General features: G+C 43.4%; 1 protein-coding gene across 3 annotated transcripts in view; it reads left to right on the top strand.

Annotated features, from left to right (window-relative positions):
• MAML3 (mastermind like transcriptional coactivator 3) overlaps positions 1-13,032 on the top strand; it is a 321,717-nt gene that overhangs the window by 224,005 nt on the left and 84,680 nt on the right. For all 3 annotated transcript variants that reach the window (XM_069779503.1, XM_069779493.1, XM_069779485.1), the window contains one exon: positions 3,110-4,597. In XM_069779503.1, the coding sequence (XP_069635604.1) occupies positions 3,305-4,597 (1,293 nt within the window). In that variant the 5' untranslated portion in view covers positions 3,110-3,304. The remainder of the gene's footprint in view (positions 1-3,109; positions 4,598-13,032) is intronic.

Here is a 13,032-nt window from a genome sequence, read left to right as displayed (position 1 = left end):
CTGTTGTGAAACATATGGAGTCAGTTCTCTTGTATTTCTCAGGAGATAATCGCTCTCACTAATCCCTGACTTGTCATTAAGACAAGTTAAGTTTTTTCCCATCTCTTCTTTATATGAACTGTTCTTCACAAGTAGAAGCCTGTCAACAAGTCCTTTGGTATGACTGTTCTTTCTTTAGCCCAGTATTTGGCCAATATGAACTTGGGGCAAAGGGCCATGGCAAGTTTTGGACATTTCTTCGAACCCTGTTTTTGCATGTGCGTGCCCATCGAACTTGGCCTTGAGTCACTTGCTGCTCGGTGACTGCCATTCTGATGTGGAAGGCAAAGAGGGATAGTGACTTTGTAGTGAGATGGCTTAGGAGCTGAAATGGGTGATTTCAGCTGTAAATTGTTTGAGTGGCCCATTAGGGACAACATTTAAATGTGTTATTTTAAGCCATTATATCAACTGCGTTACTGACCACCTGCACTTGAGGCCAGATTGTGCTCTTTCTTTTCTTGCTCTGAAGAAAGGAAACTTGGAAGCAACTGTGCTGCCGTACTTGTGAAGTGGTGCCATTACCACATCCGTATCATCTTTTCCTCATCTCCGGGGTCTGAACCGGGGTTATATAAAGATCAGTGAAACAAACTCAGTGGCTCGGCTGTAGTCTTCTGCCACACACCAGTTACACGGGTCAAAAAGCAGCAGGGAGCTGTAATACCATATGGTGGTATTCAGCTTAACATAGGTTTTTAGGGGAGGGAAGCAGCGGAGGTGAGAGCCGTATCATAAGCCTCCTTGTGGGATCTGATTTTTCTCCTTCACACTAGTCCTGGGTGTTGACTTACCTTCCACATCGCTGTTAACTGGCACAGATGAGGCAATTACCACCCCGGGGCAAAGCGCCTCTTGCTAGAGCTTGCTGCTGCTGTGGCACGGAGCGATGAAAAGGTGATGCCTCTGCTGCGGGGCTCTGTGCCTCGCAGCCCGGTGTACTCCTGCAGACCGTGGCTGATTAACCTGACACCGCCAGGCTTTAATCCAGAGAGTGCCGGTGCGGCACGCGCTCCCGCCTACATCTGCCGCCACATGCAGGACCCCATCCTTGGGCATCTGCGGAGCTCACGGGGGCAAGAGCTGCTGCGGTCAGGTGAGGGGAGAGGAGTGGGAGTCCAGTGATGAGGACTCCACGCAGGCAGTGGGGAGGCCCAAAACACGCTCGCAGCCTTCCCGAGCCCTGCTTTGCTGCAGGTGGGTTCCCCATCGCAGCTTGCGGCACAGGGAGAGGAACCTCTGGCCTTGCTGTTCCCTGCCCCCCAGAAACCAGGGGTGGGGAAAGACTCAGGGTAAGGACGGGTCCTGCGGAGCTGCGCAGGCATCTTGCACCGGAGGAGGAGCCCAGCCAAGCGGCGGTCCACGTGGCAGAGGCTGTGACCGCAGAAGCCAAGAGGAGAAGGAATTTCAGCCTGTGGGAGGCTTGGCGTGCTCTGGCTTTGTGCAGGGGGAACGGGCGGCAGAGTCTCAGGCATGTATGCCAACAGGGACCCACTGGTGACTCTTAGCCACTTGTTAATCATTCTCCATATAAAAAAGCTCTTATGCTCCAGTACAAATCAAGGAATTGATGGTCTGCTTAAGGGCTTAGAGACTTGCCTTTCTGCTTTGTCACAAAGGTCACATCTCTGCAGAGGACCAGCATGTAGCTTAGCGTCCCACGCATGTTCAGCTGGGGCAGCAGCAACACGTGCATCAGCCATGTCCTTCTGCGTTGGATGCTGAAAAGGCCACGCGGGCCTCTTGAAGGGCAGGAGAAGGGCGCAGCCTTCTCGGAACCGCTCCCTCTGAAATGGGGATGAGATATGGATTTGCTTGCCTGTCTTACACGTGGGATGAAAGGGGAACTAACCCTCTGGGATGGGAGAAATAAATGGGATCTGGATTGTGGGAAGAAAGAAGGTTGAGGACCTGTAGGTTAGGGAAGGGGTGGGAGCTGTGTGTCTGGGACTTTCTTACCAGTAAAAATACTTAAAAAATTGATAAAATCTTTCAGTATTTTGTCTTCTATTGTTCTAGTATCAAGGATGCAAGTGTGTCCTGAAGGCGTTCGCTAGAGCTGTGACCTCTTTGCTTCCTCCCCTCCCCACTATTGTTTTTGCCTTAGCCAAAGAGGGATGCTTTTTTTAGCCTGGTACATAAGCGGAGGACTTAACGTTTGGTGTGGTAGGAAAGGACTGTAGGTTGTTACAGTGCTTTGCTATGCTGCTTTTAACCTGAATTAAAGCTTATATTAATACACTATTTTTTATAACATTCTTCTAATTTAATTGCTTTCCTCGAGACTTGTCTTGCTATCATTTCTGTTAGTTATTTATCTTTCACATTAGCTCCTAGCACATAGGTTATTTCATTTTTTTTGTTATTTGATTGAATTAGCATCATGCAAAGTGCCTTCTATTTTTTAGGGTGGATATATTTTTTTCCTCACTTAAAAGTGATTCTCAATATGTTTTGTAGCCAAGAACAGAGGGCTAATCAAATGAAACTATGCTAATGAATTTGCACAAAAAATTTAGTGTCAACAACACGTGTTTCAATACAAGTAGTCAATCAACTGTATTGCAGGTATTTTTCAAGAAGCTTCTAGAAACTTCCAACAAAAAGATTTTCAGAGTAAATAGTAAATTTTAGTGGTTCCATTTTTTTTGGTCCAATTTAAGACTCCTCACTGTGTTAGGCACTCTTTAAGTCTTGGCACTGTTAGGCACCAAAAAGTTGAGTTAGTCGACTCGCTCCATAAAATTCTGGTAGCTTGGAGAGCACGAATGTATTTTACAGTTCTGTTCTCCTATTCAGGGGCAGGTTTGGTTTGGGGGTTTTCTGGTGGTTTGGTTTGGTTTGGTTGTGGGTTTTTTGGTTTTGTTTTGGGTTTTTTTTTGTTTGTTTCAGACCATCTTCTCAAATTGATCAAGGCATAAGAATGAAATCAAAGAAACTTCCTAATCAGAGTTTTAAAAACTTACTGTCATTAGTAGGCTTGATGAGGAATATCTTGTCACAAGGCTTATCAGCACTCTTTTTGTATCTGCAACTGATTAAATATTTTTTTCTCTTGTTTTTCTTTAAGCTTCAAGAGACGGTCAAAAGGAAGTTGGAAGGCGCACGTTCACCTCTCAATGGAGAACAGCAGAATGGAGTTTGTGATGGGAACTTTTCTCCAACCAGCAAGCGGATACGGAAGGATGTACCAGGTATCGAAGCAATCAACAGCTTGCCCAATAATTTGCCTTTGCCCGCTGTTTCTCCTCTTCACCAGCTTGACATGAAAGCTCCCCTGCCCCTGCAGAACAGTGGAACTCATGGTAGTGGTCTGGAAGACTTGGGTAAAAATGGTGGGCTTTCTGAGATAAAGCTCCCTGTTAATGGTTGCAACGAGCTAGATGATAGTTTCAACATCCTGCAGAACAAGGAGCTAAAGCAAGAGCCTTTGGATGACCCCAGCTGTATAGACACTTCTGAAACATCTCTTTCAAATCAGAATAAGCTCTTCTCAGACATAAACCTGAACGATCAAGAGTGGCAGGAGCTAATAGACGAACTAGCGAACACTGTTCCAGAAGATGATATACAAGATTTGTTCAACGAAGACTTTGAAGAGAAGAAGGAGCCGGAATTTCCCAGGCCTGCCACAGAAACTCAAGAGAGTGCGAGCGTGAAGAGCGATCCGTCTCATTCTCCATTTGCTCATGTCCCGTTAGGTTCTCCCCAGGTGAGGCCTTCTTCTTCCGGTCCTCCATTTTCGAACGTCTCCACGGCCTCCAGCATAGCTTCTGTGTCCAGCGCCCCGCCAGCCCCCATCCCCGCCGGCTCACCAGCGAACTGTGTTGTTCAGTCACCTCAAACTCCCAGCCAGGCCCACACTCCAGGCCAGACGCAGGCGCGGTCTGGAAATGGCTATCTTATGAATCCAGCAGCGGCAGCTGTGGCAGGATCGGGGCCCGGGCCTGTGAATATGCCGAGTGCTGACTTGTCTCCAGCCGAACAGCTCAAGCAAATGGCAGCCCAGCAGCAGCAAAGAGCTAAGCTCATGCAGCAGAAGCAGCAGCAGCATCCAAATCAACCCTCAAGCTGGTCACCTGTGGGCCCTCCATCTAGTCCATATGGAGGACCCTTCAGTGCAGACAAACCAAATAGTCCAATGATGTATCCCCAAGCCTTTAACAACCAAAACCCGATAGTGCCTCCTATGGCAAACAATCCACAGAAGACCGCAATTAATAACTACCTCCCTCAAAATCACATGAATATGATCAGTCAGCAGCCAAATAACCTGGGCACAAACTCCTTAAGCAAACAGCCCAATATGCTTTCTTACGGCAACACCAAACCTCTGACCCACTTCAATGCCGAGCTGAGTCAGAGGATGACCCCGCCAATGGCAAATCCTAGCAAGAACCCCATGATGCCGTACATCCAGCAGCAGCAGTCCCAGCAGCCGCAGATGCAAGCTCAGATGGCGCACCTGAGCGAGGAACAGAAACGCATGCTCATCATGAAGCAGAAAGGAATGATGAATCAGGCCATGGCATACGCAACACTTCCTTCCCTTGGTCAGGTAAGCGTGAGTGCACGATACGCGGGCAGCCAAAAAAAGGCCAATAACAAAGGCTTAGCATCTCTTTGTATGGTCTCCTCCTCCTCTTTCTCCTGGAAAGTATGGAACATCATTGCAGATGCTTCTTGGACTTTTCATGGAGTATTGGAGCTTGATCGCTTTAAGAAATGACTGAAACGATGCAGTGGTTAGAAATGTTGTTAAATGACTGTTTTTCTGAACTAGCGCTCTTTCCCTGTGCTCCTACTGATGAGTGCTTAGGGCCACTCTGGGAAGTTTGGGGTCGGAAGTTACTCCTCTTTGGAGGGTTTGTTTCCTTTTTTTCATAATGTCAGCCTTGATGGTTTTGGATCCCAAACCACTGCATGGCTTGGTTTCCACAGTGTAGTTAGCATTGTTACAAAAAGACGGAGTGGCTGGCCCCTTCTTGGGGCAGAGATCGATCCAGCTTTAAACAGCATATTTGGCATTTTGGCTCAGGGAACAAAAGAAGGACATTTTGGGTGCTGAGTGCCTTTGGTTTCCACTGGAAGAAGTAAGTGCAACTGAGTGCTTTTAGTGGTGCTTGAACTGTGCGTGAAATGAGATGGTTTATTCTGGGACTTTCAAGCAGTCTTTAGCAACCTCAAGTATTTTATTGTCATGAATCTGTAGAGTCTTTCAGCAAGAGGCTAAAGCTGTGTTGGCTTGAGTGACTTGGCATTACTGTCTCACATGTATTCCATGTTAACCTCTGGAGCAGCAGCTGCCAGGCTTGGGGAATGCTTTGGAATGGATTAATAACCAATTTGAATAATGGCTGTAGCAATGCCCTGTTGCCTCCTAGGTCAACTGGGTATTCTTAGTTGTGCAGCCCCTGTAAAGATCTGCACACTGGTGTCATGGAAAAGCTCAAGAACAAATTTTCTGAATGTTGTTTTAAGGGCTTTAAAAAGAATTAATGTTAATAATCAGTTCACAAAGTAGGTGATGCCTTCACATAAGTTATGTGCCACCAAAACATGTCAGGAATTCTGATATAATAGTACACTAATAGAATTGTTGGTTGATAGTTTTAGTATAACAGCTTTTACCAAATTAGCTGTTTCCACACCACCTACAAGGAGTACTTCCTTCTGAGCATGGTTTAACTGTGACTCACACTGTAATGCATGTAGAAATACAGCAAAATTTGTCATTTCTTCAGCTTGTGGAGTTTGAGGATCTACCAATAGGAGGAGTAGGAGCTTTACCAGGTCAGAGTCCATCACGTATTACTTAAAATTAATTGCAAAACAAAAAGAAATGTTCATCTGCCTCCTGTTTTTGGTTCAGGAAGTATGGTGACAGCTCAAAGGTTCGTATCTTTATTTTAATTCTGCTTGCCTATTGTGTTAGAAATAGCTGGTCTAAAGCCTTTTCTTTTGGGGAAGACTTATCTAGAGAAATACTGTGATAATGACATAAAACTCAGACTGTAAGCTACAGATTTGTCAGGTTGTAACTGAGAGGCAGAGGATGTTTGGTCATGCTGTCTAATGCTTTTTTGTTTCTTTTCTTTGTTAAATCTGTTGAACTCAGAGACCCATCAAACAGTTGAGAGGATGAACTGGCTATGTGAAAGAGTTAATGCCATCTCCTCCATTTCATAACTTGAGAAATAAATGTTAATATCTCATTGCAGTTCTCCAGTGTGAATGGGAAGCCAAGGTTTCATATATCTAATCTCACTCGGTTCCGTTTTTTTAATGTAGGAAAAACTAGGTATTTGGATACAACTAGACATTCTTCCAAAAACAAGTCCAGATATTTCCAAAACCAAGTCATTCTATGTCATATAAAAAGAAACTTAAGGCAAAGCCATGCTTTGTTATATAATATGTACAACTCACATTTATCGACCCAGTCAGGATGGGGGACTTCTTGCTTCTGTGTAGATGCAGAAAGGTCCATTTACTACTTGTGAAACCCACTTGCCTACACTGAAGGGATTTTGTTTGGTGAGGAAGGTTGAAATAATAGATTTCTAACTGTAATGTATTTCTTCATTCCTTCCCTTCCTGCTTCCCTGAAAGGCATTTTTCTGTGGAAAATTGGAAAGCTTATTATTGTGAGATGTGCTTGGTGGAAACGGATTGTTTTTGGAAAGGTGGTAAAAATGATATGTTGATACTGTTGAGTTAAATCCAGACTGATGCAGATTATTCTACTACTTACTTCGGGATGCAGATGGTCAGACTTGACTGATCATATATGGAAAATAAGGAGATTGCACTCTTCAGTTTGAAATAAATTTCTGAATGTAAAGTGAATGTATCTTTCTGTCAGTTTATAGTTTCTACTTTCATTGTAGTTTTGGGTTTTGATACAGAATTGTAAAAGTGTGTGTGTGTTAAATAATCATGAGGATTTAACAGATGGCGTTTAAGGACAAAAAAAATTTTGGCTATTGCATCTCATGGTTAGCACTGATCATACATTTCTGTCAGGTGACTATTACAAGGGCATGTTTGAGAACCAAAAGATGATTTAGGGAACATCAGACATGTACAAAAACACCTTGTCTTATTTTCTGTGTACTGCTGTAAAATTCAAGTATGGCTAGTTGGGTGCATGTGTGCATATATGCGCTGTGTACACTAATTAAACCCATGTCCATTTTGGGCCTAAGGTACTTCTGTTGTTAACAAGCAGAATTTTTACCTGCACTCATTGCTTCAGTTGTTGAGCATACTTTAGAGAGACACACCATTTTTTCAGTCCAGCCGGGACCTTGCAAATGCTCTGTGGAGGTCAGTTGCCCGTGACTGTCCTATTAACGTGTCAGTGCGGGTGCTCTGGGCTTGTGTCCTGGGCTTGCTGAGCATCACTGCATACTCTAGTAAAGAGAGGTGAGCAGCGAGAGAGGAAGCCGTGCAGCTCAATATCCATGTGAGTGATTGGACGGGCAGAGTGCAAAATCAGCAGCTTAGCTAGCAAAACTAGTCTCCAACAGAAGTAGGATTTCTCTAAAGGCTTTCTACACTGTCGGTGTTGAAACTCTTCCTGTCAGACGTGTTAGTCCTTTGCTTTGCTGTGCAGATCCAGGACTGGTACTGGCACTGTGGTTGTAGCCCCCATCACACTATTGCTGAACGACCCATATGCCCTGCATCACAATGTCCTCTCTTTTATACTATAGCTTGTTCTCTTCAAAGGAGCATCGCATGGGGTATTTGTCTGTTTTTCCACAAAGTAGGTACCGGTTTGGATTTTTGAGTTGGGGATTTTTCTGGGGTTAGCCTGAAGGTAATTCAGACCACTTTTTGTGTAATCGACTGTTAAAACCATGGTCAGATCCTGACCCATCTATATTTGGCAAAAACTGTGGTCGGATCCTGACCCATCTACCTTCAGGAAGGCTCTGTCCTGCTGCTAGTGTTCCCTCGTGCCTGACCATTCTCCACTTGGTCAGGCTCGTACTTAGAAATCCCTGCTTTTTGCCTTGTCCCACGTACCCTGATGTGCCCTAAACCCAGTTGTTAGTTTGTGAATATGTGGCAGGTATTGCCCTTTAGCCTCTTGCTTTTCCTGGGTTGTTCTTTCCTTCTTGCTTACTTGTGGCTATAGGCTAAAACAGCAAGTACAGATTTTCACTGGGGCTCGTAACTTGTTACGTATTTGAGGGCTAGAGGTCCTCTGCTGTTCTGGTTCCCATGTGACAGTAAAAGCAATTGGTTTCACACCAAGATGCAGCAGGGGCTTTGTTTAGGCTTTTTATGTGATTTAAGAAATAAAAGCAAGCAAGTAAGCCTAAACCAACCTCCTCTCTCAAAAACTGGAGCTTTGTTTAACCTAAAATGTTCCATTTAGTTCTTGAGATGTAGGTAAGGTTTTATGGGAGGCACTTTTTTCTTATCTTTTTTTCTTCTTTAAACCAAAAAGTAATTTCAAATTGGGGAAAAGTGAAACCATTTTCTTTGGAAAATTTCAGAATCATTAATTGTGCCTTTTCTTGGTTTCAGCTGTTCAATATGTATGTGTAATGGTAAGAGAAAAAAGCAGCCCAACGGAATAGATGTTGAATGGCTGAGACAGAATTTGATGTTTGGAGCCAAGTGAGGGAGGGAGAGTAATGAGAGGTTGAAACAAAACAGAATTCTCTGTGGGTGTAAGAAAAATAAAACTAGACTGCAGCTCTTTGCCTGCATGGGACTGTGAGGATGCTGCAATTATAGTTCCTTTTGAAACCACTAGTTATGTTGTTTGAAATTGGAGGGATGCGAATGAAGAGGAGAAATTACACCATACTGGAAGAATATCTTCAAATTCTCTTTCTGTCTTTTGTTTTAATCTTATAAATTGAAGATGCCTCATCTGCTCAGTCTGGTTTTGCATGTGAAGGATGAAGGGAGATCTGTGTCCAGAGAACGTTTCCAAAATGCAATTGTCTTTGTCCTTTCTAAGTGAAAAGGTGCATTTCTCACTGGAATTGTAAAAGAGATTTTATACTTTTTTTGAACGTTATCTTTGGGATAGTGAGCAAAAGAGATTGTTGATGTTCTGGGATTTGGCCTTTTTTAAAAGTCTACCTGAAAGTAAAGAAGAAAGTCTACAGGTTTGAATTCACTGCTTGGAAGTGTGGCAGTAACGCAACTGTCTTACCAGGTTTTAGGGAAGACAAGCTGGAATGGAAATAATGACTGAGACTGTGAGGATCTCTTGCTGGACAGCCTGTAGAGCTGTAGCAAATGCCTGTCTATGCTATGTTTGACTCATAGCCCTGGTTTTCAGCAAAAGGCCTGCCCTGGAGTTCAGAGGTAGTGCCTGTGTTTTACAAATGCCAAAATTTGCTCCCCAGAAATCAGTCTCCCGTACACTCTTAAGGACAGACGGGTAATCAAAATGTGCTTGGATGGATTCTGATCAATTCACCAGGCAATTTGTAAACAGTAGCCTGGCCTTCTTACTGTTCCTGCTATCATCTGCCCATTGCGTTGGGAAGGAGGTCCTGTTAGCCTAAGTCACTAGAAACAGATGTTGGACAGCGCTTGACTAAGATCAGATCTCCACGGCATAATCCTACAAACCAAATTTTGGCTTGTTGGTATTTCCTCATTTTATGACCTCTGGCTGTGTCCTTTTTAACCTAACACATACTTTCTTCATTTCATATAGTAAATGTTTTCTGCAATACTTAAGTTTTTTCTCTAGTCTAAGCCTTGCAAAATCGAAGTGTAAGAGTGCTGCTCCCATGTCCCAGCTGAACCAATCATCTTATCATAAGAAAACCATAGACATCTTTGGTGAAACCTACTTTCCTGAAACTGTGCTGACCGGTATTCCTGTTTTATCCTCTGAGTCATTGCTGGTGGAGAACTGAAACCCATTGTTCCATTGTTTTGCTGGTGTGTGTCAGAATAACCGGTCTTTTCCTCTTGTCAAATATCACAGTTGTAGTGGTAAATCTTTGGTTCTTAGAAACTTCTCCACTTGTCCAAGATTTGCTAAAATACATTGTTGTGCAATTTGCTTCTTGTCTAGTTTCTTGAAGACTCATAGTGTGAGTTATTCTCATCTGTAAAGAAGTTGTCCTACATTACTTATAGAAGCAGAAAATTTGTATTACTGACTGCACAAAGTGTATATTAAATGTCCCCTATTTTGAAGTCACCGTGATAGCATACTTTTTCTTCCTACAAGATCTAGATTGCTATGTAAAGAGCAGTTTGTCCTGTTATTTAGCGAGTCCCCTTAGTTGGATGATATAACATGTGCCAACCAACTCTCCTTTAGTTTTATTAGTTATGACTGCAATCGCAAAGCACTGTGATTTTGAAATGTCTGTAGCCAGTAGCAGCATATTTTTACATAAAGTGCTACCCTTTCCTGTTTTTTTTTCCCCATTTTCTCCTTAAAGTGCAAGTTATCATCATCAATTTCAGTTTTCCAGTCTCATGACCCATTCCACCTGCTTTCAGCAATACCAGCCATAATCCATTTCTTATTGTTCATGAGCCTCTCTAACTCCTCTTGTTTATTGTATATGCTCTTAATGTTAATATACAGATGGTGTAAAACTGTGTTCTTTCTACCCGCTTTTACGGTTGGATCTGTCATAAACTGGCAACACAGCACCGCTGAACATACTGGGATGTTCATACCACGCTCTCCCCAATACTGTGCTCATCCGCAGGCTAGTTTGTTGCCCTCTGAGTATCAGCATAACTATAATTCAGCACGAAAAGGCCGATGCTTTCAGTGCTAGATGGTGACTGAAAGATCTATATAGCCTTTTCTTCATGTAACAGTGTTCTGGTGTTCTCTGGAAAATTGAAAGCCCTCTTTCCTGTCCTGCTTCCTCCACCCGGGCAGTTGCCTCCGAGAATCAGCGTATTCGCTGCAGGGGTAACCCCGGTCACCCACTGACGCCTTTGCTCTTTGTGGATCCAGAAAAGCGTTTGTTGCAAAATGGTACCTGGCGTGTTTTGATGTAGACAGCGGGTTCAGCTCGTGAGTTGGATTCTGTTATTCTCCGTTTTTATTTTGAGAGAAGACTTAATCCGAAGACTAAGAGTAAGGCTCCCATCCTTGGCAGCGCGCTTTGTCTGTTCACCGTTTAGTGCCTCACAGCTGGCTGCCAGAGCTCGCGGAGCGCTTGTCTGCGCGTTTGGTCGTGACTTGGCCTGATCCCTTTCTCTCCAGTCTCTGATCTTGCATGCCCCAAACAGGATGCAGATTTGATCACAGCTTGCACTTAGATAATATATTGGAGTTTTAAATTTGCCCTTGTGTAATTTCTCAAAGACCACGACTGTCCTTAACTTTACCTTTTTCTGGAGTTTAGACATTTATAGTACTTCTTGCCCCTGTATTTTCATTTTCCTTCCATAATTCCCAAGTTTGCCGGTTTGCTTCTCAGCATCTCAGAAATATTAATTAGACCTTAATTTTAGATGAATCTATATTCCTATGTTTAACTTCATGAATATAGAAGTCTGAATGTCTCAAAAAAGTCAACTCATGCCCCATAACACAGAAATATACAGAAATTCTAAAATTGCTTTAAAATCATGAGCTCATAAAAATAATATGTATCAGGGATAGTGGCAGTAGTTGTCCTACTATTATCTGATTCTTGTTTTCCAGGTGGTCTTTATCCATCTGGGACAGAAGTTTACCTTTTTAAGTAAAGCTTTGATTCTCCCTTACCCCTTTGACTCTAGAATATGAAAGTGAAAGGAAAACATGTCAAATTCTAAATCTTACAGTAGCATTGCAAGATAGTGTAATACTGGGGATTTTCCTTACCCCCATTTCAGTGTCCTGTCACCTGTTCTTGTGCTACCCAGCTGGATGATTAAGGTTACGGTGCAACTCCAAACCTCTTTCTTGGAAGCTTCCCTCTGGTTGTGTTTGTATTTCTAAGGTGTCGCGTAGTCCTTTTAGAAAAGACACCTCACACAAACAAGTGACATTGTTTCCAAGTTACTGTCTGTACTGAGGACAGGGGTGAAATAGTTACTCAGCGTGTACTGAAATCGCTTCATTTGCCACCAACAAGGAGGCTGCGCATGGAGTGGATTTACTAGACCTTGCAGCTAACAACAGATATAAAATCAGCAGCAGCTCCTGAACAGGTTTAACAGTACAGATCTAGGGCTGGGGAAGCCTCTATTTCATCTATGTTTCGGAGGCACAAGGAAGATCTCGTCTTCCTTCTCCACCTGACCTTCCAGGTGTCACGCTAACCCACACCAGGGTCAGTGGTCAGCTTGCCCTTGCTGGTAAAGGGAGTAAAGCAAGCTTTGCAACTAATTTTGGAAAAGAAGAGGCTTTGCAGCTGCCCACCCATTTCCTGCGCTGTGGGCGGTTCTGCAGGGGACACCTTCAAGTCAGCCAACCGTAAGAAACAGCAGAGATGCGTTGAATGGTGCGTGCCTCTGCTGTGAGTAAGCGGAGGAGCATTTCACAGTGGCCTTCTGCTAGCGCTTACTGTTGTGTTTTGGATCTGAAGATCCTCAGACCTACCATGTTCCACAGAAGAACCATATAGAGTGTCTTTTTTCCCTATAATTTTTGAAGATCCTTTTACAAATAAATAAATGACTGATCTTCATCAGGCTTATAACAATGCACTTTAGATTAATTAGAGCTGGACCCTTACCGCTTGCTGTACTGATTGTAAGAGATGAACCGACTGCCTCCTTTCAGGCTGCATTTCCACCCTTAGCAGCGCTTCTAAGCCTGAGTGTCATCTTGTGCATCTCTGCCGACATTAGATTTAAAATTGCCTTTTGACTAATCTGTTCTGCAGGGAACAAACTGTTAGCAAATCCCTTTGCTAGGAAAGCCTCTTCCAGGTAGTCTGAAAGTCCAATTTAAGTGCAGTCTCATTGTCTTTCCCAACCTTTGTAAAGAAAACTGGAGACTGGATTAAAAATGAATTCTCTTTCCATCTCTTGTTTCCATCTCCC

This window comes from Haliaeetus albicilla, chromosome 1 (genome assembly GCF_947461875.1).
Source record: "Haliaeetus albicilla chromosome 1, bHalAlb1.1, whole genome shotgun sequence".
NCBI lineage: Eukaryota > Metazoa > Chordata > Aves > Accipitriformes > Accipitridae > Haliaeetus > Haliaeetus albicilla.
Note: the sequence above shows the minus strand (reverse complement) of the source record. Positions and strands in the feature narration are given on the sequence as shown.